Source organism: Pan troglodytes, chromosome 13, assembly GCF_028858775.2.
Source record: "Pan troglodytes isolate AG18354 chromosome 13, NHGRI_mPanTro3-v2.0_pri, whole genome shotgun sequence".
NCBI classification, from domain to species: domain Eukaryota; kingdom Metazoa; phylum Chordata; class Mammalia; order Primates; family Hominidae; genus Pan; species Pan troglodytes.
In genome coordinates, this window is record NC_072411.2 from 109,386,109 (window position 1) to 109,413,473 (window position 27,365).

General features: G+C 41.1%; 2 protein-coding genes across 10 annotated transcripts in view; one reads left to right on the forward strand and one right to left on the reverse strand.

The window, feature by feature from the left end:
* The window catches only part of KLF7 (KLF transcription factor 7), a 98,783-nt gene extending 81,566 nt beyond the window's left edge, over positions 1-17,217 (reverse strand). For 2 of the 9 annotated variants that reach the window (XM_054679242.2, XM_054679239.2), the window contains exons 1-3: positions 17,102-17,217; positions 10,434-10,500; positions 8,728-8,967 (exon numbers count right to left, since the gene is read on the reverse strand). In XM_054679242.2, coding sequence (XP_054535217.1) covers positions 8,728-8,829 — 102 coding nt within the window. In that variant the 5' untranslated portion in view covers positions 8,830-8,967; positions 10,434-10,500; positions 17,102-17,217. Of the gene's footprint in view, positions 1-8,727; positions 9,460-10,029; positions 10,198-10,287; positions 10,501-17,101 lie in introns of those variants that run through there. The other 7 variants (XR_010149847.1, XM_016950372.4, XM_063790684.1 and 4 more) reach the window with 6 other exon arrangements.
* LOC107973898 (spidroin-2-like) lies at positions 9,408-10,369 on the forward strand. Its single transcript, XM_063790685.1, has one exon. It carries the CDS (start codon positions 9,497-9,499, stop codon positions 10,367-10,369), a length of 873 nt encoding a protein of 290 aa, XP_063646755.1. The 5' UTR covers positions 9,408-9,496.
* Positions 17,218-27,365: the final 10,148 nt, after the last annotated feature.

Genomic DNA, 27,365 nt, shown 5'->3' on the forward strand with positions numbered 1-27,365 from the left:
TTGGGCAGCTGCTATTAACAAAAGTGCCAGATGAAGCACATCCACCAGCATGATCCTGTTTTACTATAAACCTCTGGTCCGTGTGGATTCCAAATTACACAAGTCATTAAATATTTCAATATAAGAAGCAGGTAACCCCAACTCTGATATATCATTAAACCCTCTATACACCAATGGCTCAATGCCTTGGCTGCATACTGGAATTGCCTGAAAGCTTTACAAACACTGATGCCTGGGTCCTTCCCAAAGAGATACTGATTTTATTGGTCTGGGGTGCAGCCATGACTGAGAACCACTGAAAAAGGCATAGTCAAATCTTAAGTCATAGTCATAACATGCTCCTCAAATAACTATCGAATGCCCACAGTGTGCAAAGCTTTCTAAGAAGCAGGTGATACATTAAAAGTTGACTACCAAAACTATACGCAAGGAATCAACTCCTTAAAGCATAAACTTAACAACAAAAATGACACAACAGAAAAGTAAAAAAAAAAAAAGAAAAGCTTTATTGTAACTCAAAACCGTAAAGCATCACGGGGAAGTAAAAAGCTCTGCACAAGAGTATGGAAATCATAGCAGTTACAGTTGGCTGGTAGCAAGGGAGGGAGTTTGGCACCCATTTGAAAGTTAAGGGATGGGTGGAACTTGGACAAAGAAAATCAGGAAGGGGAGAGGGAGGAAGAGGAAAAAGGCTAAAGGAAACAACAAAAATAAAGACAGAAGCAGGAAAAGCATAGTCACTTAATTTGGATGGCATTTACTACATGTGAAAAGGGGGGAAACTTGCAAATATTATGTAGACCCAGTCTTGGAACACCCTGACTCTTGGAAGTTTGGCCTCATGCTATGTATAAGAGGGAGCCATGAACAGTTTGAAAGCAGGCCACCTGGGGTGATGGTGGCAAAAAGGCAAGTCCAGGGAGGTGACAGGGATTGTGGCAAGGCAATGGCCAAGGGTGCCATCCATGACAGGCTGATGCTAAAGCACCTCAGAAGCCAAGTCAGTGGGATTTTTCAACTAATTTTAGACTTCCGCTAATTAGATCTTTTCACCTAATTTTTTATTAGATTCAAGAAAAAGAAAGGAGTTACAATGACTAGAATGTCAAACCTAGATCATGAGACGAATAATCACATTATTAAAAGAAATAGGGAAGCCAGGAAAAAGGAAGCAGTCCGTGGAAGAAGTTGATGAGTTAGGGGTTTAGGACATATTCAGCTGAAGTGATGGTAGAACAACCCCAAAGCCCATCTTGCTTGTTGTTTATTTCTGGTTAGAAAAAAATGAGGGCCTGAAACCCAGGGAAATATCTGGAGGTGGAGATGTAGTATAGCTGTGAGGAGATGAAGAAGCCCTGAACTGGGAAGGAGATTTTAACCTCTAAGATGTTAGAGGTGAAAGAGATCTGTGAGACACATTCCGGGAGAGAACTTTCACCATCATAACTACCAATTCAAGGAGGTAGGGAAGGGCAAAAAGTAACTGGGGAAAAACTGGGGCAAAAAAGTCAAGTGAGCCTTCCATTTTCCTTTCCTCATTAGGGACAATGGTAAAAATTAGGCCTACTTCATCCATCAGACCTCAAAAGACTTTTTGAAAAACCTCTCAGAGGTTGAGTTTCTTCACTACTGCTTATTACAACCCTCTCAAGATTTTAAAAACATTTTAAAAGATTTTCATAAACTGGTACATGGGTTGCTGGTAAAGTTTCGGGCACTCTTTTTGTTGGTGAGGTGTCAGAAACAAAGCAATTTCACGTTTGTTGCTTTCTACTTCCATCTAGTTCTATATTCCATCCAACCCCCTACCACATATGCCCCACTGCATACCCTTCATACTCCCGCTCCATTTGTTATTATTTAAATGACAATAATTTTTATAAGACTCGAGTTATAATTTGGGGCTATTTTTTCGGTACAGTGTATATTTTCCAATTTACCACACATTAAAAGTGGAAAAAGAATCAAATTACACAAGTAAGCCTTCTCCAAAATATTCGATAACTTGTTCTAGAACCTAGCCAATCCCAAAATTCCATGAACCAGTAGTCTTAAAAGTAAAAAGGGAATTTTCTTGCCTCCTTTGAAGGCAAAAACGAAAGAGAAAAGAATCAGAAGTGAGTCAACGTATATTCAGGTGACAGAAAGCAAGTAAACCGGTCTGGGCATCTGAGAGTCCTGGGCCCTGAAACCATCAGTGTTAATAAGCTGTGTGACCTTGGAGAGTGCAATGCCTCAACTGGCTTTAACAATCACTTAGTTCAACCCAGTATTTTAGAGTTGAGGAAACCAAGACCCTTCCAAGATTTGAAATTCTGAGATTCTATGTTCCTCGCTTTGGTACAAGGCTGAGAACCTGACTTTCAAAATGACCCTCAGGAAATGTCAATACACCCACATTCAAAAATAGATATCGCATATGGCTCTACGTTAATTATTTTAATTACCTCTAATCATTTCCGAATGGCACAGACATGGGCACTGTTTCCTGGCCATTATGGACATGTGTATTCACATTGTATACTCATCTGCCCTAAAAGTATCCAGCCCACAACATGACATTAGCTGAAAGCTTTTTCACAACAGAACTTAGTAAATCTCAAGCATGTTTTATAAACAAGGTTGGAACTATGTGGGTAATACAGATAGGCACAGGTCAGTGTTCCAACACAGAACTGAATGTTTCTTTCTTTCTTTCCTTCTTTCTGGCACTCATGCTCTATTCTGTTTAACTTAATTTTGAACATGCTTTCTCTGCCTTACTACAGTCAAGCTCCTAGAGGGCAGATTCTATATCCAATTCAATTTTGCATTGCCCAAATACAGTATTATGCACATAAAAAGGGCTTAAGGAATGAAGTATTTACTGTGGAATATTTTCTATACTTGAATATAAACAACAAAAATCCCACAAGGTGTGACTAGGTCCATCTACCAGCTCAATGAAGAATGGTATCCCCCTGAAATCAGAAGTCACTCGCACCTCATTTGGGCTGATACTAGACTCAGATCTCAAGGCTACTGCAAACGCTCAGCTGTAACATTTATATATCAAGCATGTGGTACTGCTCGAATGGAGGGGGGATGGACATGAGTTGTTTAAACGGGACCAAGTTCTTAGGGTCACACCAAATACCCGGAGAAGGAAAACTAAAGGGATGTAGGGTGGTAGAAATAATTCTGCCAATTAGCAGGAACTAATCTGGGCAAGGTGGGGCACAGCAAAATCACGAACAATCTTAGGTAAAATCATGTCCCAGTAATGGCAACATTTTGTTTATTTGGGGAATTTTAGATAGAATAAGGATATGTATATCCTACAATGAGTATACAGAGAGGAGTGTTTTTTAACTTGTCAATGTTACATGTAACATGAATAATTAGACACTATAACTTGTTTCACCAACTTTAACACCATTAGTAATTGAGTTTTCTAATCACTGTACTTGGTAAGATTCGGCATTTTGGGGTTAAAACATTCCGCCCCCCTACCCCCAATCGTTTATGCTAAGCAAGCAGTCAGTTGATTTGGGAGAACAAAGGGACTTCTGGACAGAGGAAATCTCTGCCCCTCACCCTCTGGCACCATTCAAGTTAAGTTGGGGAGCTGTCCTAAACTTTCAGCAAATCGCAGTTCTAACACACAGGCTAACGGATATATCGAGTGAACTGGAATCACAGAGCCATTTTCTGCATTTGCCAGTCGTGGGGTCCAGCAAAGATAATTAAAAGCCCATTGCACAATACTATAAAATGAAAAGATAAGGGGTATCCACCGACCCCGTCTGGAATCAGACCAGCTATCCTATCAACTTGAGCCAGATGGGACTGGCCAGAGGAAATTGTATTCTTCTTTCCTCAACAGGCACAGAGAGCAATTAAAGAAGATTGCAATGTCTTCTTGTACTCCAAAAGTTAAAACGCAAGAATTCTCTGAAGAGAGTAGAATGTGAAGATTCATAAAAGAATGGCTATTAAAGGCCCCATTAGGACCCTCTCTGAACTATCTCCATTTAAGTAGAGAGGCAAATTAGCCCCCACTGGCATTTATGTTTAGAATGGGCTGGCAGAAAGAAGCAGCCCACATTTGGATGCTTAAGGTCTCTGACATACCCATACATAAATCATTTCAGGGCAAGGCTGTCATCTTGCATCTTCTGCTCTGCCTTTTAAATGGATGGGACCCCAACATCCCATTCTCCTCAGGGTAAGGAGTGGGGGTGGGAAGTTCATGGAGAACAAAGAATAGTGACCTCCTTTTCCCCCTACTAAGGACTGATGTAGTAAAAAATAACTGCATTATAATGTTTGCCCACTTTAAAATACCAAACTGCAAACAGGTAGACTGAATGATAGTGTTTGAAGCCCCTAAATCTACACAAAGATGTGTCTATTAAAGGAACATGGAAATGAATCTATTAAAGAAAGGCTAAGTGTGTGATTGATTGCAGTCACATGTGCTTTCATTTGTAGAGTTACATCTATTTAGTGATTGCATCTTCATAAAGATAAATTCTGGGTAACGGGCAGTTATATTTTTATTTCATCTACCAAGTTGCTGTTTCAAATAAAGAAACAGATTTACAGTAACTGAAGAACACACAAATCACATACAAAAAAAACCAGTTATTTTATCCTTTCAGTGTGGCTAGCAAGGCTCCTTTGTGTCTACAAATTTCCCTGGGTGGTGCTGTTGCCAAGAAATTCTAATTCATGACAAGGTTATCTGCGAATTGGGGACTGAGGCAAACCTGCGGATGGACAGACCCTACAGTTTGCTTTGTTTTCCTGGCTGATATAGCACCTGGCGGCCCAGGCCTGCAGAAGGAAGTGCAAAGGCAAGATCTTCACATAAAAGGAGAAGCAATGTGGCTCACAGACCAAATCCCATCCCTGGTACCATGAGGCTGTTCTTGGAATGCAACCATTTCTGTAGGTTTTCCCCTAGAGATTCCTTATACCAAAGGCCCTCATAAAAAGTGTTTCAGGGTGCCTAAAACCAAGATGAAATTGCAGTGTTATGGGGACACTTTAGTCCTTACAGTAGCCAAGTATGCCATTAGTTTAAAACAATAGGGGAATGGGGGAGGAGAGAAGAATGTTCTATGATTTATTTATTTGTTTCCAGTAGCAGTGGAAAATTTTCTCTGAGCAAAGAGAGGCCTGAAACTGACCCCATCTGCCAATTATGAATCAGCATTAACAACAAACATAATTCCATAAGACTTTTCAAGCAAACATGCGATGCTCCTCAATGACACGACGCAAAGCTAAGTCCAAATAAGACTCAGATCATCACTGCTTGACCTGCACTCATGAAATAGCAGACTAGAGATAAAACATATAAAAGTTCTAAAAGTCTTTGTATATTCAAGAAGAAAATAAAAGTATTGTATCAAATTCTTTTTATTTTCCAAGTCAGCAGTGTGTCTAAAAAAAAAGATCATGATTTCTATTGGCAAAAAAAGTCATGAATGAGTTTCCCTTTACCCATAATCAAGTGGTACCCCATAAGAAACTCTGGTTTCTGTCCTACCCTTGACCTTTTCCTACTTTTGCTCAGACAGCTCTTGGAAATTTTCCTACAAGTTTTCAAAGCGCTTAAGGCTGGTAGTCTTAAGAATTGCGCGTCAGCTGAATTCTATAAAATAATAGACCACATAAGCACAGTGTAATTTACAGTTATATGACAGGCAGAAAGATGATGTTACTTGGGCCGAGTGCTTAAGTATGCAGTCAGAGCCCAGGAATGGAGAGCTGTTAATGTGTGATGTCCATTTGGATTTTAGAATTATACCAGCAACGATTATTTTCAGACTTGGAGCTATGTGGCTAAGGCATCATTGCCAGAAAATCCAATGTCAAAACGAGGATCTCCGTGACGGGAGGGAGCCCTGCCACAGTCAGTGACTTTGTCACAGGCTCACTGACTATTAAGCAGGACAATTATCCCATATCCTAAGTTTAAAATAAAATCCCCAAATCGTTTATCTTCAATTTTCAAACGTAAAAATGTTCTTGAGTTTATCATCGAAGCCACTCTTTCTCTAGAAACCAAGTCAGATTATCAGAGTCTCCACATTTTGCTCATCTCCACGAGCCCAGGTACATTGTTCACTTTAAGAAGAACATCTAATAATTACTCCTCATTTGACCTCTAAAATCTGATTACCCCAGAGCATAAAGAAACTTCTTCCTGTCTGGGGTTCTTTGCAGAAACCCTGTTGAGCTGTTTTGAGCAAAAGAGTCTCAAAATTTCATTATCCGATAGTTGATTTGGAACTAACAGTTGCATATCACCATCACCACCCCTTATACTCAGAAGCAGCAAGACGGTTGTGGGAGGGGGAAGAAGGAAGGGATAGAGGTTAAAGGTTTTGTCATCAGTGTAAACCTATGGTCCTAGTCGCCTTTATATAGAGCAGTTGTGATTACGGAGTCCAGAACATAAAGCTCACTGGAGTGATATATTGTTTATTAGTGCTTCCCCACAAGCTATGCATCAGCATTGGCTATAAGCATGACGCTGAATAAGTTGGCTAAGGGTTTTAAGGTGAGAGTGGCTGGCAGTTGGAGAGGGTTAAGGCAAAAAATGAGGGGGTTCCGAGGGGTGAAAAATCCTTTGCCTGTAGAAACTAAACTAGAGCTTCCCTGAATGGGGAGGAGGCAGAGGAGCAGGGGGAGGAGGGGAGAAGGAAGAGCAGAGATGGCTTCTTAGGAAACAATAGATGTAATACATCCTCTAATTGTCAAACCGATGATGTTTCTTTGCAGATCTAGAGTTTGTCCTGGATGGTCTAGCCAGATCTAGAAAAGCAGGTTTCCTGTGAAGAGACCTTCCTCCAAATCTGGCTTTACTACTCTGAAAACTTGAACCAAAACAAAGTTGCATGATTCATCAGTAGGGAACGTTCTAACAAAATAAAGCCAACTTTCTTCCTTCTAACACTGCTTAACAGTTAGTCACAAACAAGGGCTGCCTTGGGCAGGCTGACTAAATCAACAGATTCCCTTCTCTAACCTGTCTAGACAGTTGTTAATATGCAACCGATTCCATACCAGTGGGCTGACAGTGTGAAATGAAGGCTATTTCAGAAGATTTTGGTTTAATTAGCATTGGAAATAAAAGGAAGAAAAAGATCCAGTGAGACCCTTCATGAGATACACTCTCGTTAAGGATAAGGAAAAGGATGCATTGAAGAAAGACTTTATTCTAAAAATATGTGAACTGTGTATGTGTTTACAGAGACAGAGTCAAGCATCTGCTAGCGTCCTTGGACAAGAATGCATGTGTGGACACAGAGACACCAGACGCCAATACCTGGAGGAAAACTCACAGCCTCTGACCAGAAGTGAACTAGCAACAATGGTACAGTTAAAGGATCCGCCTTGCCACTCAGCTCCTTATACCAAAAGCCAAACCTCTTTTGCTAAAGCAGAGACTGTTACATCTCAGCCTCAAGCTGGCAAATCCTGCTTTGGATCCCGGCAGAGGAAATTCAGCCGTTCATTAGCCTTAACAAGCTGCTGTCACTAAGCGAAGAAATTACACGAGCAGCCACACACCGAGCCTCTCACAGCCCTCCCCCCAAGGGCAAGCGGGTTTCTCCAGGACGGACTGTACAAGTTCACACTTCCTATGTGCAAATCCGGACTGTCTTCTTGGACTTTCCATGGTGCACACTGTACAATTTTTAAATACCCGTGTCCCCCCGCCCCCACCCACCATCTTTCCTGCAGAATGTCCCCTCAGCAGCTCCTAATCGCTGGTGAAAAAAACCACTGTTTCCGCAGCAGAGCCAGCACTTTCCACTGACCAGCACTTTCTTTATTCCACTTCACAAAGCCCAGTGAACTTGTCACCAGCCCCACTTCATCCTCCCTGGGACGGCTAGCCAACTTGGCATCGGTGCCCTTCAGCATCCTGGGAGTTTCTTAACTAGTCCTCTAAGACAAAGTCAAAGGCATGGAAGCACACATCAGCCTTTGTCCGAGGTTGTGCTGCCTAACTAGAGAAGGACCCTAAACAAAAAAGAGAAACAAGGACACGCATAGAGGGTGTTCTCTTTCTGAAGGCATCACACTGGGAAAACCTACAATTCATTGTCAGCCTCAGCTACATCTTCCCGTCCTCCTTGAGTATCTTTTGTCAGTGGGCTCTTCTCTCTTTTGCCTACCTTCTAATCTCAAAATCAAGCTCCTATTCTTTATTGACACTCGCTAATTACTGAAAAACACTCCGCTTTGCTCCTGCCCACCCTCCCCCGCCCCCCATCCGATGGTCATAAGCACCAGTTGAAACAGATGAACCTGATTTCAGGTATCAAGTGGGTAGAGCTCATGCACGCGAGAACGTGGTCCCTGTCAGCAATCGCTCCTAACACCCCAAACCACCTTCCCACCCGGCTCCTCCGAACCCCAGAAGTTCGGCAGGTCTCTGATAGGGGACAGCAAACCCGACAACGTGTGCGCAGGGATGTGTGTTGGCGACTGAAACGCAGGCAGCTCGGACCGGCTGCTCAGCTCTGCACTCTACGAGGTTAGGGGTGGGTGGAGAGGTAAGCGCAGATGACTGTTTCAGAAAACATTTTCAACAACAGACAGCCAAAAAGGAAGAAAAAAAAATCAAACAAACAAACAAAAATTTCAACCCAGAGCCCACACCAACGCAGCCCCTGCGTCTCCGCCGCCACCACACGATTTACACAAGTAATTTAAATCATTCACCTGCTGCCAGGTCTCCTCCAGGGATGGTAAAGCTGAGAAGTAGCCGGTGTCGTGGACAAGTTGTAGCTCCTGGAATATACTATAACTAGCCAACACGTCCATGCTGCTGCTGCCGGGCAAAACGGGAGGCGAAACCCTCCCCCGAACACAGTTGGGGCTGTTTGTTTGTCAGTCTGTCTGGCTCACCCCCCAAGAAGGCAGACATCCAGTGGCCCTTTTGTTTTGTTTTGTTTCAGTCAACTAAAAAGGAAAAAAAAAAAAAATCAATGCAGGAGAGGGAGAGAGGAGGTGAGAGAGGAGCGAGTGAGTGGGGTGGATGGAGAGAGGCATCCAGCGTGTACAGTGCAGACGACTGCCAGGAAAAGGGGACTTCTCCACGGGAGTAATAATTCCCTTCCAGGGCTCTAATCACTCCAGCTCGTGGATCAGGAAGGGGGATGCAAACTCACTGACACGAAGCTGCCATCTATTTCTGCAGCGCTGTTCGCTCCTAATGCAATCTTTGCTCTTTATTTTGGGAGGTTGCATTTTTTTCTCTCGCGATCGCTTCTCTTCCCCCCCCTTCCCTTCCCTCCCCACCCCCCACCCCATCCTTGCTAGTTTGTAGTCTTCCCCCTCCCTTTTCTCCTCCTCCTGCTCTTCCCCCTCCCCAAACTCCCTCCCTCCGTTCGGTTCTCCGCGCAGCCGTGGGATCTCCGAGGAGTGCGTCCATTAGGCCGCGTGTGACCATGTAAGGTAAACAGGGGGCTCATGAAGTCACTGAGGACCAATGGGGAGCCCGGAGCAGGGCCTGGGGCGGGGCTTGGCCCTGGCGGCGGGCGCGGATTGGCGCGCTTCGAATCTCCCTGCTGCCTTACAAGGCGGTGCGAGGCGAGCTATTTTTAGAGGGCTATATAAGGGGGCTGAGGCGGCCGCCCGGCGGCCGGGCAGCGCGAGCGCAAGGGACGGGGAGGGTCGTGGCGACACTCGCGCCAGCTCCCGGGACGCCGGGGCGGCTGGGCTCGGGCTGGTCGCTGGCCTCCGACCCTCCACTAGATGCCTGGCAGAGCCCGGCGCGTCCGGAGCCCGCGCCCCTCAGAGGGAAGGGGTCGCGCGTTGCCGCGGCGGCCCTGAGGCTGACGGTCGGGAGGTGAAAGTCCGGAGTGCGGGGTCAGGACGCCTCCTGGAGGGGGCGCGGCGCAGGGGGCCGCGGGGAAGCCGCCGAGGGCGCGGAGCGGGAAGGAAGGACACTGGCCACCCCGCCTCCGCCTGGGCACGGGGCAGGGACCCGCGCGAGGCGGTGCCGGGGAGGTCCTCACGTACTCGAAAACAAGCAGAAAAGGCATCCAGGGCCCCTTCCCGAACTCCCCACGGGCTGCCAGGGTGCAGAGAAGAAGCGCCTGAGGAGGAAGTGCCACACAATGGGAGAGAACAAAGGGGAGCGGAGCGAGACCGCGGCCTGCGCCCGCCCCCTCCTTGCGCACAGTCCCCGCCCCGCCCCGCGGGCGCCGGCGCCGCCGCCGCCGCCGCCGCCGCCGCCGCCCTCCCTCCCGCTCCTCCTTCTGACCCCGAGCGAGAGACCTGGTCAGGAGTCCGGCGGCTAGAGTTGATTGCAAGGGGCCTGTTGCTCGACTGTGCGTTAAAGAGGCTAGAGGGAGCCTAGGTAGACGTGGGGCGCAAGCTGGAGCCGGCAGCTTGCGAGGGGGCCTTTACGTGATGAGGCTCACCATGGGGTCTCCAGCGAGGTGTCTGCAGAGCTTCGATGGTGAGAGGAGGAACTCGATTTCTCGTTTTCTGGAGTTGGGATGTAGACAGAGAGAGATCTGTTACATCTGAGATGAAAACCCTGCACCATACACGTTAGGGTTGGCCAATTGTTTGCTTGACCTTAAATGGTTAGTGTGGTTTAAGCTTCCCCAAAATGCGCTGTGAGCTGAGCTTCCACTTTTGGAATGATTGCAGAATTCGGTGCTTAAGAGATGAGAAACTTCGTTCTACCAGTAATGGAAGAAACGCTTCACCTTAATCACCCTCCTTGTCTTTCCCTTCCCTTTGACTATGTAGGACTCGATAACACAACATTTGAAAGATTCTACTCTATGAAACAAGCACAGATTGAAATTCAGTATTTGCCAAGGAATATTAAACATGAATTACTGGGATTGAGGAAAGCCTGATTTATTTACTTGTTAGTGTCTGGAATTCTGTTGGCTAGATTCATAGCATTCATTGTATGAGTATAATTGGAACATTTACTCTAATGTAGATGCAGATGCATCTGCAATTAGATGTGCAAGGACGCTGCCAGATAACTAGCTGCACGACTTTGAGCGAATTACTGGGTCAGAACTTGTATCTACCCATCTCAGAAACAGAAATAGTGGGATCCGCGTTGTCTAGTTGTTATGAAGAGTCAAAATATCTTTGGTAACTCACCTAGCATAGTATCTGACACTATTAGGTGAATACTAAACATTAGCTATCATTGTCTCCCCACTTGAGCTATGTAAACTAATAGGACCTTTAGGAGAATATACTATTAATAGAATCTTGGAGATAGAGGAAAGGTAGAAACCCCTTGCTAGTTTATTACAAGGTCTCCCCTTCTCCATGCTCTCCCCTGACCCCCATGCTATTTCAACTGGGGGGATGGGCAGGAACCATTGAGAAACACTAGGGCAAAAAACATGTTCATGAATAATAGGGGAAGGAAAGGAACTTGGGTATAGAAAACTAGAGGCAAAAGGTGAGGCAAGACCAACCATATAATTTGGTACTTGAGACTCAAGTGAACTTATTTTGTGTGTGTTACATTATAACCATTTTTGAATAAAATAGGACATATCGGTTAACGTGACTTTGAAGATTTTACAAATAATAGTTCCCATTTATTAAGCACTTCGAATGTGCCGTATGTGCATAAACATTTTATATGCAATGTCTCATTTAATCTTAAGGACAGCCCCAAAGTATCCCCAACTTTATGGATGAAGATACCCAGGCTTGGAAATAGTAAGTTGGTCAAGGTCTCACAACGTGGAAGTGGTCAAGCAGGGGTTCAAATCCAAGAGCATCTGACTCCCCACACTGTTCTGTACTGAGCTTTGTATGGTGAAAAATGGGGTTCCTCAGCTTTAAATCAGTGTGTGTTTACAAAAATTGCTTGGGTGGGGCCGGAGGAGGAGGCTTCCATTGAGACTTTTCCTATGTAACTATCAGCCGTCTGACTTGCAAAAGGACTCAACCAAAATTTTACAAAGCAAATACTGCAAACCTCATTATGATCTTTGCTCCAAGCTTTGTAGAATATTTTAGATTCATTTTAAGAGATTTATGCAGCAAGGCATTCTGAAAGGCACATTTTCAATATTAGTTATATTTAGCTACTTTTTATAGCCTAGAGACCCAAGATTCACATTGCAAAACACATGCAAGGTATCCAGATGTACAAAGTAATCAACAAATTAAGATCACAAGAGAACTTTGGCAGTTCAGCAAACCAAAATAAACTGCACTGTTGTAACTACCACTTACTGATTGATTACCTTCTTTGTACCTAGCATTTTACACATACCTCTGATCTCCACAATCCTGTGAGGGAACTATTAGTGCTCCATTTTTATAGATGAAGATACTGAAGTTTAGAGAGTGCATGTAATTTGCTCATTACCATGTGTCCAGTAAGTGGGTAAAAGCAGATTAGAATACAGGTCTGCCTCCAAATCGACTCCAAAATCTGTCTTCTCCACAAGTATTGCCTTGGGAGGTATTCATTTTACTTCTAATAATGTCACTCTTTGGAAGTAATCCTATAGGAAACACCCTAGAGTAAATAATAAATCATCCCCCCACCCGGGAGAGCTTAGAAATAAATGAGGATATTTTAAGAATAAAATAGTAAAAGTTTAATATGTGAATACACACATTAAAGGCATCAGGCTGTTTCCACCAGTAAAGTTTTGCTTCATTAGTGTAGGAAGTCTTTATTATCCCAGTGTGATTAGTACTCCTCAAAGTAAATCTACTTAAAACTGGGACCAAATTTCAGACCAATCAGTGAAGAAAGCTTTGCTTAAGACTTTATTTGAAAATAAAACTAAATGTTATTAAAATACATTTATTCTGTCCTATATGGGCATACCTCATTTTATTGTACATAGCTTTATTATGCCTTGCAGATACTGCTTTTTTATATAAATCGAAGGTTTGTGGCAACCCTGCTTGGAACAAGTCTTATCAGCACAATTTTCCCAACAACATGTACCCACTTTATGTCTCTGTGTAACATTTTGGTAATCCTCACAATAGTTCAAACTTTTTTTGTTATTATATCTGATATGGTGATCTGTGATCAGTTATTTCGGTTTTACCATTGTAATTGTTTTAAGGCACCATGAACTGTGCCCAAATAAGACATAGAACTTAACTAGTGTGTGTGTGCGTGCTAATTACTCCACCGACTGGCTCTTCCCCTCCTCTCCTCAGGCCTCCCTATTCGTTAAGACACAACAATAATGAAATTAGGCCAATTAATATCCCCACTATGGCCTCTTAAGTGTGCAAGTGAAAGGAAGAGTGACATATCTCTTTAAATCAAAATCTAGACATAAGCTTAGTGAAGAAGGTATATCAAACACCGAGATAGACCAAAAGCTAGGCCTTTACACCAAACAGTTGGCCACTCTGTGAATGGAAAGAAAAAGTTATTGAAGGAAATTAAAAATGCTACTCCAATAAACACACAGATGATAAGAAAGCAAAACAGCTTTATTGCTGATATGGAGAAGGTTTTAGTGGTGTGGATGGAAGATCAAACCAGCAACAACATTCTTTTAAGCTAAAACCTAATCCAGAGCAAAACCCTGACTCTCTTCAATATTACGAAGGATGAGAGAGGTGAGGAAGTTGCAGAAGAAAAGTTGGAAGATAGCAGAGGTTGATTTATGAGGTTTAAGGGAAAAAGTCATCTCCATAACATTAAAGTACAAGGGAAGGAGCAAGTACTAATGTAGAAGATGCAGCAAATTATCCAAAAGACTGAGCTAAAATCATTGATAAGGGTAGATGATGCAGCCTTCCATTGAAAGAAGATGCTCTCTAGGACTTTCATAGCTGGAAGAAAGCAATGTCTGGCTTCAAAACTTCAAAGGACAGGTTGATTCTCTTGTTAGGATCTAATGCACCTGGTTCCTTTAACTTGAAGGCAATGCTCATTTACCATTTTGAAAGTTGTAGGGCCCTTAAGAATTATACTACATCTACTCTACCTGCGTTCTATAAATAGAAGAACAAAGCCTGGATGACAGCACATCTGTTTATATGATGGTTTACTGAATATTTTAAGCTCACTGTTGAGACCTACTCTTTAGGAAAAAAGATTCCTTTCAAAATGTTACTGCTCATTGACAATGCACCTGGCCATCCAAGAGTTCTAATGGAGATATATAAGGAGTTGTACATGTTGTTGTCATGCCTAGCTAACACAACATCCATTATGCAGCCTGTGGATCGAGGAATAATTTCAGCTTTTAAATCTTATTATTAAGGAAATACATTTCATAAGACTATAGTTGCCATAGATAGTGATTTTCTGATGGATCTGGGCAAAGTAAATTAACAACCTTCTGAAAAGAATTCACCATACTAGATGCTATTGAGAACATTTGTGATTCATTTGTGGAAGAGGTCAGAATATCAACATTAATAGGAGTTTAGAAGAAGTTGATCCCAACCCTTCTGGGTGACTTTGAGGGGTTCAAGACTTCAGTGGAGAAAGTAACTGCAGATCGGGTGAGAATAGCAAAAGAACTAGAAGTAGAGCCCAAAGAGGTGACAAAAATGCTGCAATCTCATAATAAAACTTACATGAATGAGGAGTTGCTTCTTATGGATTAGCAAAGAAAGTTCTTTTCTGAGATGGAATCTACTTCTGGTGAAGATGCTATGAACATTGTTGAAATGACAAACTACTTAGAATATTATTATACATAAAATGAGTTGATAAGGTAATCACAGGGTTTGAGAGGATTGATTCTAATTTTGAAAGAAGCTGTACTTTTGGTAACATGCTATCAAACAGCATTGCATGCTACAGAGAAACCTGTCATGAAAGGAAGCATCAGTGTGACCAAATTTATTGTTGTCTTTTTCTAAGAAATTGCCACAGCCCCTCCAGCCTTCAGCAACCCACTCTGATCAGTCAGCAGCCATTGACATTGAGGAAAGACCTTCTACCAGGAAAAAGATTATGACTTGCTGAAGGCTCAGATGATAGTTACCAATTTTTAGTAGCAAAATATTTTAAAATTAAGGTATGTACATTGTTTTTTCTTAGACACAATGCTATTGCACACTTACTATAGAGTATAGGGTAAATATAACTCATATGCACTGGGAAACAAAAAACTTGCATGACCCACTTTATTGTGATATTTGCTTTATTGCAGTGGGCTGTAACCAAACTCAGCAATATTTTCATAGTATGCCTGTATTTAACAATATTTACGTTGTTAGTATGACTATGTGCTAATTGTAAAATGAATACATCAAGAAAGTGATTGTTGGTTTAATTTTTCTACAAAAGGTAAAGCACCGGTTGGGGCCCAGAACACAATACCCCAATATGTATGGCACCCTGACATACTGAGTATTTTGAGCCAAAGGAGATTGGGAGAGCCACTAAAGCAGGAATTTCTCTCTGACCTTCCCCTACTCCCATTTTCTCTCCTGAAACAGATCATAGAAACTGAAATTTCTCTCCCTCAAAGCAAGCCATAAAACCTAAGAAGGTCACTCTCTGACCTCCTCCCTTTTGCCCTGAAGACCTTCATGTGACAGGTGTTCTGCCCCTCCCTGGAGGCCAAAGAGAATCTGAACAAACAGGCCTTGTTAAGTTTCCAGTTTATTAACTTTAGGCCATACCTCCTTTTTATCCAATCCTACTTCAACACGACTGTTCATCCTTTATCCCACCTAAGCACTAAAATACAGTTTTCCCTGGGTCTTTGTGTCTTCATTTTTGAAGGCTCCCATGTCATGTAAAACTTTGATTAAATAGATTTGTGATACTTTTCTCTTGTTAAACTGTCTTTGGTTATAGGAGTGTCAGCCATAAACCTTGTGATAAGGGAGGAAAAGTTACTACTTTTTCTCCCCAACTCAACTTACAATATGCCTTATTTCATATTTGACTTTTACAGGATAATCAAAAAGAGGGTCATTTTGTAAAAATGTTAGAGGGCTTCATCAGTTTCCCCAAGGGTCTCTATTAGTTTTTTGTATTCAAAGTATTCTCTTCTGAATCAGCAATATAGTCACCCTCCCTGTTGATTTTTACCTTCACTTGTTAGTTTAACTCTACAAATCTCTATTTGCCAGTGGCCTTATCAACCTTACTTTCATTGACATCATAAAATCTAACACTTTTGGCATGACTTGCAATTTTACTTTGCAGTATAATTGAATATATTGCATTGTATTGTAAATGTTTGCCACTATGAGAGCAGGAGAGAAGATTGTTAAGAAGGGATGTTTGAGTGGGGGACTAATTTATAAGTGGTCCTATCATTAATAAATATTTTTGTGTACTGACTTTTTCTTCCCTTCACCATCTTACTACAGTGGAGGAAAGTGTGAACTTGGGTTGTGTCGTAGAAAATGTGAGTGTCAGAGAGGCGGAGGTTGGTAAACAGGACTGCCTGAGAAACATGGTTTGAATTTGGAAGAACATGAGAACATGTATGTGGCCACTTGTGAGAGCTGTTTCATAATTGAGAAAAATGAAATGGTAGTCTCATCAGGCCTCTAGTGTCCTGGATAAAAATATTTCTTGAAAATACGTCTCTCTGTCTTCATTCTGTGCTCACTTTCTGCCCATAATTTGACTTCCCGCTTGTTCTGCCTACAGGAAAAAATGAACTGGTTACAACCACAGGAGCCTGGTCACCGTGGCAGTACTATTGCTATTGTCAATGCAAACATCCAAAGACATTTTAGTTAATATGTGTGTTTTTTGTGAGTTTAATTAGCATGGGTCTGACTTCCTAGGTTTGTTTAATTTTAAGACACTAACATATTGAGATTTCTAGACATGATAGACTTTAAAAAATGGTCTCGGTGAATTAACCAAGAACTCTTATTATCTTCTTCAGAAGACATCCCAATCTTGCCACTAGCTTTTAGAATTCTGTGGGTATATTATAGTTTAACAAAACATTTATTTTTAAATAAAATGCCAAAGCCAACCCTGAATGTTACATCTTACATTGCAGTGGGTCATACAAAATGGATAAAAGAGGGACCTGGTAGATTGTGAGTTATGGGCGTGTGACCCAGGAGACAATTTGCTGCTTCCTTCTAACTCAGGTGATCTATTGCTTAACAAAAATTCACCTACCATCATGATAAAGGTAAGGAATTCACAAGTCCAGCAAAAGTTCACTGTCAAGAATGCTCTGTCCAACCTTAGAATGTTGGACTTTGAATGTCATTATGACCTGTGTTACATGATTCCTGTGGAGATAAATATTAGTAGTCACTTTTCTAGCTTGAGCTATCAGCACCTAAAGTGTCAGTATCCTCTATGAAGAACAAAATCATCATTTGAATTCAATCAGTCATTCAACATATATTATGTAAACCAGTCATTTAACATATATTATGCAAAGGACTTAGGTTGAAAATAAAATGGTAAACACAGACATATTACCAATATCAATTTCTGAGAGAGTAGTACTGTGTCTCAGAAGTTAGAAAAGGCATTTGAAGTGTCTAGTCCAACCTTCATCAGATCTACTGCTTCCCTTTGCAACACTGCTTTTCAGGAGATGCCCAGTTCCTCCAATGGTAGGGAGATCCCAGCAAGCACTAGGATAAGCTGCTATGATTGAACCTGATTGGATGATTTTCCCCATCTAAGAATAGCATCACAAGCTATTCAGGGGTCTCTGGACAAAGATTTTGGAAAAGAAGCCAGTAGGAAATGAGAAAAAATTTAAAAAATAGTAAAAAGAATTAATTTTGCTGTGCAATGACGCAAATGCCCAGATAGTTGTGAAGCCAGTGAGAAATCAAGTTGCTAATGTTTTAGAGATTCTTAGCTTTTGCGGCATGTGAGGCACAATTTGTAAGTGTTGTGTTTCATCCTAAGCATTTTTTGTTGTGACATGTTGAATACAACAGTGTAATTATTAATATGTTAAATATCACTGTCAATGTTTTATCAGAATATTATCATTTTTCTTTTAAAAGTGCCATTTCCAAAGGGCTTGGTATGCAGTTAATGGGATTTAACAGCAGAATGCATCTTGGATTTTGTCATGGAAATCAACGGGAGAATAAGATTGATTTGATGGAAAGTCTCTGTACTGCAAACTTTGCTGACAATGACCATTCCTTTAAGTGAGAGATACCTATTCCACAAGTGCTCAATGATGAGTTTTTATGTATATGATAGATCTAGATGGTTTGGAAAATTAATAATGTCAGAAGCAGGTTTTGTTTTGTTTTGCTTTTTTTCTGACTAGTCTCTCATTTGAATCTGACTAAATTTTCTTTACCAGAAGGATGCTTACTTGAGTGCTTTGAAAACTCAGCTGAGTCATAGTTTTTAATGCTGGTCCCTGCTCTTCTCAGGAGTAAGTTATCACATGCTTTAAAATCCTCCATTTGGGCCGGCCGCGGTGGCTCACGCCTGTAGTCCCAGCACTTTGGGAGGCCGAGGCAGGCAGATCACGAGATCAGGAGATTGAGACCATCCTGGCTGACACGGTGAAACCCCGTCTCTACTAAAAAATGCAAAAAAAGTAGCCGGGCATGGTGGCGGGCGCCTGTAGTCCCAGCTACTCCGGAGGCTGAGGCAGGAGAATGGCATGAACCCGGGAGGCGGAGCTTGCAGTGAGCCGAGATCGCACCAGTGTACTCCAGCCTGGGCGACAGAGCGAGACTCCGTCTCAAAAAAAAAAAAAAAAAAAAAAAAAAATTCCTCCATTTGTGCCATCTAAATGGGAGAAATAATGCTTCAATGCCCCCCTCAGAATGCTTCACAATTCTCCTAACTCTCTTGTCCTGCCGCTTTGCAATGCTCAAAGATTGTTTGAAGCAACTGTGGTCATGCTTTATACTGTGTCATTTCATTTTGGCTTCTCCCAAACTGGGCATCGTGGAAGGTATGCCCTTAGCTGCTCTGCCTCCCTTTGGTCATTATTTGGGAAGCCAGTGCAATCTCATTTGATGAAGACCAAAAGGTAGCATAACTCAGAGAGGCTTACTCCTCTTACCCAATTTGTCCAAATGGGAAATTCCACCCAGCTCTCCTTGTGCCACATATAAGCCCCAATCCTTTCCTTTTCTGTGATATCAATTTTCAATCTTTGAGGAATATTCATGTTAAAGCAATCCTCTTTTGTTTTGTCCTTTCTACATGTTCAAAACTATTATTTTAAAAAACAATTTAAAGAACATACAAAATATCTTTAATAAAATTTTAAAATAATATTGCTTTCTATAGTATTGTTTGGACACCATATTGTTCGTGCTGGATTCTGTCAGCTTGGCCTAAACAGGAGCAGATGATATTAGCTCAAATGATATCAAATGTGCTTGAAAGAATATAGAAGTTCCAAGGCACGTAGAAAAATTTTCATAATTAAAATTACCAAAATCTACCCAAAGTATATGAGATGTTCTCAAAGAACCCACTTTACAGAGGGATTTAGAGTAATATATTTTTCAGAATTTAAGGCACTTCTCAATCTATTAAGAAACAGTTACTGTTACATTTATCACATTTTAAGGGAAACTATAATCTTGAATATTGTAACATTTCAAAAGGTGATACAATAACAGGCCTTTTTGTGAACTAGTAACAGCATTAGCCAAAGGAAAGCTAAAGAGTAAGGACTGGTTAAATATAACTTTCTTCCACACTGCCCTGGGGTAACTGTTGTCCTAAGTGACCTTTAAAGATAATTTAGAATGGAAACAGATCTACTTTAGTAGCTTTACTAAGTATTTGACAACCTAGAATTTCCCCTTTTTGATTTGTCTTTACCATAGCAACCTTCTGATCTGTGATTTCCTCTTTTGAATGAACTGACTTATATGAGATTTCACTTTGTAAACACATAGTATCTATTTTTATTTATTTACATACTTGTTTCTTATTTCTTTTATTCCAGAGAGGAAGTATGAACAAATACAATAAAATACAGGAACTACAATACAAAAAAAAAGTATTAAATAAAAGACAGAAGTCAAATACCAGAGGATAAGGGAGAAAGAAATATAGTAGATATACATTGTTATTCTAGCTCCTTGTAACTTTGCTTAGTGTGAATCAATGTCCCTAGAGCACAGAATCTCACCTATTTATGGTTATTTACTGGAAAAAATTTTCAACATTGCTATATGTTTAAAAAGTTGATGATAAATTGTTAAAAAAATTAACTTTGAAGTCATAGAGAAAAGAGGAGGAGGAGGCAGCAGATAAAGGGGAGAAGGAGGAAAGGGAAAAGAAGTGTGAAAGTAAGACCAGTTTTGAGTGAGGGTGTGTGTGTGTGTGTGTGTGTCCACACAAATGAACCTTCTTTTCTCATTTTGATGTTCCTTCTGCAGGTATTGAAGGAAGCTAGTTTAGAATAATTTATTGAATGCTCAGTAAGTGCTGAGTGCTGTACTAAATGCTCTTACATGATTCTCTCATTTAATCCTCCAAACAACATCAGGAAATAGATATTATTGGCATCATCCTTATTTTATTAAGCGGTTAAGTAAATTGCTCAAAATTACAGAGCACAGAAGGAGTACAGCCTGGATTTGAACCCAATGAGCCTGGACTTCAAATTTTAGAGTCCTAACTTTTAAGCTGAAACTAACAATAAGGGCAAAAGTAACAAGGTCCTCAGAACATGTCTGTGTTTTTTACTCCTTTTTTGCATCCCCTAAAACCTGGCACCATGCTTGACACAGAATACTTAATACACACTTATTACATGATCATATGTCACAGAAAGAAACAATAGTACTCATTTGGTTACATTTTTCTCTATGTTCTCCATCCTTCCTGCATGATTTCTATCCATTTGTCCATCCATCCATCAATAAATACAATGCAAGGATCCATGATGACTTATGAAGAATGGAACGGGTTCAAAGATTAGGGAGATATCAGCAAGAACCATATATATTTAGAACATGTAGATTGCAACCAAAATTCAAATAAAAATTTTTAATGTTTTTTTCTCCTTAATGTAGACTTAGCTTTAAACATTTGCTATGTCAGTGTTTTCTAAAACTTGCAGTTATTCTGTAACACATCCCCAGTCTCTACATGTATCTGAATTTTACCCACACTTCCACAGATTTAACTAATTTCTCCTAATGTTTGCAGGACAAAACTAAGGAAATGTCTAGACCCTCAGGGTAAGGGAAGCCCCTAGAGACTGGCATGTGAATCACAAACTCAAATGCTTATGGACCAGACAGGTAACCTCAATGAGTAAGGTGGGCCAGGTGAGGATGTTGGATAATTGGAGGAGGCACATTCCATTTAAAGGTGATGGCTACTGCTCAACTCCAGCCATCTGTGACAATACAGATCCACCATGTGCTGCTAGATCATCTTATCTTTCAAAGAAAGCAAAAAAAAAAAAAAAAAAAGGAATTTTTTTTTGTGTGAAATCTCCTGATTTTTAAATTTTGACAAGGAATCCAGATATACAAGAAAAAAAATATTTCACATAGAACAAAAACTACACAATAGCAGACCAAATTTGGCCAATGGGCAACCAACATGTGACTTCTGTGTGAGTACCTACCCCTTCCTCAAAGCAGTAGGGATGCCTACTTGTTGGTCTGCTTGGCAACATCCTTCACCAGGAATTATCCCACCAACTATGGCTTAAGCATTTAGGTGAGCAGGGGCCCCCATGCAACCCACCTGAAGGAGGCCATTCCATTTCCAGGTGGCTCATAGTCATCTCTTTCTAAGACTGAGCTGTAGTCCAGCAGACCTCTAATTTATTCATATTGGGGATGTTCTGTCTTCTGTGGCATCCCAAAAATACATCTCTTTTCTTTTTCATATACCAGCCCTTAAAGAACGTGAAGGCAATTATCAATTTTCAGGGGCTGCTGTGAGGAATACTAGAAGGAAATCTATTATTTCAAGTGTGGTCCAACCAGTGCAGAGACAGAGTTGGGTTCTATTTTCCTTTGTTTCCAATACTGTGTTTCTATCAAGGCAACCTAAATCTAATTTTGTTTTGTAAGTGCATCTCATGGTTAACTTATATTAAATTTATAATAAACTAAAAACCTATTGGTCATTTTTTAACATGTGCTACTATAAAAATAGGCCTCCCTCATTCTTGCTATTTTACCCCAAGACAGGACCTTTATGTGTACTTATTAAACTTCATCTTTTTATATTTGGCTCACTTCCTTTCTGTCAAAATCTTTTTTAGATTCTTGATTTTATGGTCTAAAACATTTGCTATCTTTCTCGATTCCATATCACTTATAAATTGGATAGGCCTGATAATAACAGCTAACATATATAAAGTTTGCTATGTGCCAGGCACTGTTCTGAATGCTTTACATATATTATTTCATGCTCACAACTGTCTCATTTAGCTACTAATCATATACCTATTATACACATATAAGAAAACTGTGGCACAGAGATGTTAAGTAACTGATCCTGGACCACACAACATCTAAGTGATAGGAACAGGTGAGGTGACTCCAAAGCCTGCAAGCTTAGTTGGTATCCTTTGCTTTACCCCATCAGATCTCAGAGGGCAATGTAGACAGACAACACTAGAATGATAAACCCTTTTAAAAACTGCCCTCCTGTAATCCCAGCCCTTTTGGAAGCCAAGGCGGGAGGATCACAAGGTCAGGAGTTTGAGACCAGCCTGGCCAATATGGTGAAACCCCGTCTCTACTGAAAATACAAAAATTAGCTGGGCATGGTGGCAGGCACGTATAGTCCCAGCTACTCATGAGGCTGAGGCAGGAGAATCACTTGAACCTGGGAGGCGGAGGTTGCAGTGAGCCAAGACTGTGCCACTGCACTCCAGCCTGGGCAACAGAGTGAGACTCCATCTCAAAAAAAAAAAAAAAAAAACCATAAATAATAAAAATTGGCCGGGCATGGTGGCTCACATTTGTAATCCCAGCACTTTGAGAGGCCAAGGCAGGTAGATTACAAGGTCAAGAGATCGAGACCGTCGTGGCTAACATAATGAAACCTCGTCTCTACTAAAAATACAAAAATTAGCTGGGTATGGTGATGCGTGCCTGTAGTCTCAGCTACTCGGGAGGCTGAGGCAGGAGAACTGCTTGAATCCAGGAGGTGGAGGTTGCAGTGAGCCGAGATCGTGCCACTGCACTCCAGCCTGGTGACAGAGTGAGACTCCGTCTGGAAAAAAAAAAAAAAAAAAAAAAAGCTCTATTAAAATGCTAAGAGCATAGATTATTAATCCCATTTATCAGATAAAAAAAGCTGAGGCTTGGAGGTTAAAGCAACTTGTGTGAAACCACGTAGGAAGTTGCGGCAAAGTGAGTGCTAGTCCCCAAACCCTTTGCACTCTTTCCACTGCCTAACTTTATCCCCAACATGCTGTTACTTCAAATCTGATTAGTGTTGGAGGGAGAGCTACCCATCCTATGGCCACTCATTAAGTGCAAGCGTTTTCTCCCTGGTGGAAAATGCTCTTGATTATTTACGCCCTTCCCCCAATTTTTTTCTTTGCTACCAGAATCCTAATGCTCTGATTGAAATATGTTCAGTTAAATATATACTTGCCTGGCCTCCCTTGTAGTTAGGGAAGCCAGGGGCACAGTGCTGGCTAATAACATATGAAAACAAGTCTTCTGGTATGCATTAGTTTTCTAGGGCTGCCATTGCAAAGTACCAAAACCTGGGTGGCTTCCGGAAAGGCAATGTATTGTCCCATAGTTCTGGAGGCTAGAAGTCTGAAATCAAGATGTTTGTAAGCTTGGCTCTGAGGGAAGGATCTATTCCAGGCCTCTCTCCCTGGCTTGTAGATGCATGCTTCTCATTCACATGGTTCTCTCCTAGTATGCATGTCTCTGTGTCCACATTTCCCTTTTTTATATTGGGTTAGGGTCCACCCCAATGACCGTCACCCTTTTAATTTGATTACCTCTGTAAAGACCTATCTCCAAGTAAGTTCAGATTCACAAAGAACAAAAACTATGCTGATTCAGAGGTACTGGAGGTTGGGAAAAACATATCTGGCTTTGGAGAGGACAACACTCAACCCATAATGAGGGGGGCTGGTATGGGTTGCTGGGGAAGCTTTTGCTTTCTTTGTAAAAGGGGACAACCATGGTGTGCCTTCCTTCCACTGCCCCTCCTTCTCTCTGCCTTATATACTGCCTCAGTAGTTGGAGCTACCCAGCCATGTCATTATTATGAGAGAATGACCCAGAGAACTAAGGAACTGAACCTATACCAGAAACTGCCTGAGTCTGGATATCTTGTTACATAAGAAAAATAAACCCCTATGCTAAAAGTCATGTAGTTGGGTTTTCTGTTACTCATAGCCAAACACATTCCTAACATATTACCATTCTCAAAAATCTAGCTTTGTATGATTTTATCAAATAATACCAATTAATCCAAAGTAATTATCAGGCTATGTTTACAAATGATTTAGATGGAGAATGGGGTTGAGCAAATCAAGCAATGAAATGTTTTGAAAACAATGTCTAAGAAAAATATGTTCACTGTGAAATACTATACAGCCATAAAAAGAATGCAATCATGTCTTTTACAACAACATAGATGCTGCTGGAGGCCATTATCCTAAGCAAGTTAATGCAGGAACAGAAAACCAAATACCACATGTTCTCAATTATAAGGGGGAGCTAAACATTGGCTGCTCATAGACTAAAGATGGCAACAATAGTCACTAGGGACTACTAGAATGGAGAGGAAGGGAGCAGAACAAGGGTTAAAAAAACCCACCAATTGGCAACTATGCTCAGTACCTGGATGATGGGATCAATCATACCCCAAACCTCAGCATCATGCAATATACCCATGTAACAAACCCACACATGTACCTCCTAAATCTAAAATTTTTAAGTTTAAATTATTATTTAAAAAGTATGTATGTTGAAAGCTGTGCACCAACAGCTTCAAGCTTCCTATTGTTGCTTATTTTTGAAGGTGACTGGTGTCTTCCAGGCCCCAGTGTTGTTCTTGAAAAGCCAATAAAAAAGATCCTGTTTGCTATTCTTAGCATTTATATATACTAAGGCTGGTGTGAGAAAGAATAAGGTCATGACTTGTTACCCTCAACGGTGGACATTTTAGCAAGTCCCTCTGTGTACTTTGATGATTGAACATGAAATCATCTCTGCAGTTAAATTTTATTGCTTTCAATGCACCTCGGTTTCCCTTCCCATGCTGGGTCCTGTAATGATCTTTCTGGAGTTTGTTTGGAAAGTCAAAGAAGTCTGTCAATGGTGGCTGTTTTGTCTCCAGGTATTGCGAGTGTGAAAGAAACCATTGGGGACAGGGCAAGATATCCTGCCAATGAGCCAGGTAGGATGTCCTTTGAACAGGACAGGGCCTAGGGTAGGGCATGGAGTCGCACTCTCAGTGTTGTGCAAGCTCAGGCTTAGTGCCTGCAGGCCCTGAAGCTGGGTGCCTCTTAAGTGTTCACCCTGGATGCTTCTCTTGCCTCTCCCTAGTCCTAGCCCTGCCTCTGAGTAAGAATAATCTCTAATGGACACCATTATCCTCTTGCACTCATTTTAGTCGTTGTATGTCTGCTTCTAGGTTCTAACCTGGAAGTTTTAATTAGTTTTAGTTGAACAGCTATTTTTTAAAGCCATAATCCTGAGAACACATTGAGAGAGGAAGAGATTTTCATTCTTTCATACCCAGGCATTTAATATTTTACAATGGTAACTCTAAATAACTGAGTACCTAGGTTTGAGGCACTGTACTCATATTGCATAGGTGTGTTGCATATATAATGTGCAAAACTCACTAAGAAATTCTGCAACCTAGGCATTCATAACCCAACCGAGAGATGAAATGCCAGGCCCAGGCCCCACAGAGGAGAGGGCCACTCTCTAACATAAGACTATCTTGCTCCACGTCGACTTGCTGCCTGTTTGACTCCCCTCCCTTCGGGCCTCAAAATCTCTGCTTTCTAAACTTTTCTGGTATTAACTGCCTCAATCACCACAAATACTATCTCTGTATCTCCTGGTCAAATTTTTCTTACTTGACTAAAAGATTTTATTATTGCTTTGCTTCTGTGGTTTCTTTCTCTTTTCCACTCAAAAAAAAGAAAATCATTGAGTTGAGAGTAGATCAGTATGTCAAGTTTTCTCAAAACATTCTTTAAAGCCATTTTCTGACTTAAATGTCTAGAAGGCAAAGCTAAATGGGGCCACCAGGTAAGAAAGCAGGACAGCTCCACACACTTAGGGGAATGAGGAGGGAGAAAATGGAAAGAAAAAATATCTTATTAGGTTTTGTAGGTCAGGGAAATCCTTTCTAGCCTGGATTTTAAAACTTCTGAATTTTAATTGAAAGTATTTCTCCAGGGTATTTACTTTAACATGACTGTGCACTCTCAAAAAAAATTCCCTATCCATGTAAGAAAAATAGTACAAATTCCAGGAAGGCAAAATTGCATTAGAAGGAAGAATTTGATGATGTGCCCTTTCCACTTCGGACAGTAACCATGAAATTGCTGGCAGCCGCAAAAGCTTCCAGACTTCTATTGAGCATCTCTGCTGGGAAAAACATAATGCTTCAGGGTATGATACATGACTCCATACTCCCACCTAGGAATCACCATTAATTCTTAAAAGAAGTGAGCAATATTCCCCTCAAGATTTATGACCATCCACTAAAGAAAATGTCCCCAAATTTGACAGTAGAAGATTGGTTTAATCTGGGGGCTGTTGTTAGAAAGGTATGAAAGTTAATGAACAAAACTTGACATCCCCCTGATTTCTCCAGTTTTGACCTCAAATGCAAAATAATGCTTGTTCCCTGTATAACACACATACACACACACACTCTCCAAAAGATAGAAATTCTCAGTTGCTCACTTATAACAAGCACAGAATCAAATGCTAAGTGTTAACCACTCATCTTTTAAAAATTCATGTCTACAGAGTACATCTTGGCCCAAACTAGAAATTACTTTATTCTCTTCTTTCTGCATGTTGACTTTTTATCGTAACTGTTAACATCATTCTTAGTAATAATGAGGATTATAAGAATACACTGGTTTAAATAGTGTTATCTGTCTTTCTGACTCAATGTGTATTTTTATATTGTATCTCCTTATCTTCATTGCATTCCTATAAAGCAGGTTGCTTATCATTTCTGATTTATAGATGTAAAAACCAGAGCATTGCAAAGCAAGATGATATGAGGTCAAATAGTCATGAAAAAATTGGTCCTTTTACCCACTCTCTATATTAGAATTAATTCACTCCCCCTGAAATTCAGGAAATGGGCTGGGGTGCGGTAGCTCACGCCTGTAATCCCAGCACTTTGGGAGGCCGAGGGAGGCAGATCACCTGAGGTCAGGAGTTCAAGAGCAGCCTGGCCAACATGACGAAACCCCATCTCTACTAAAAATACAAAAAGTCGC

Coding starts and splice junctions, on each gene's coding strand:
- LOC107973898 (XM_063790685.1), top strand. CDS start 9,497: ATGGGGAGCCCGGAGCAGGGCCTGGGGCGGGGCTTGGCCCTGGCGGCG.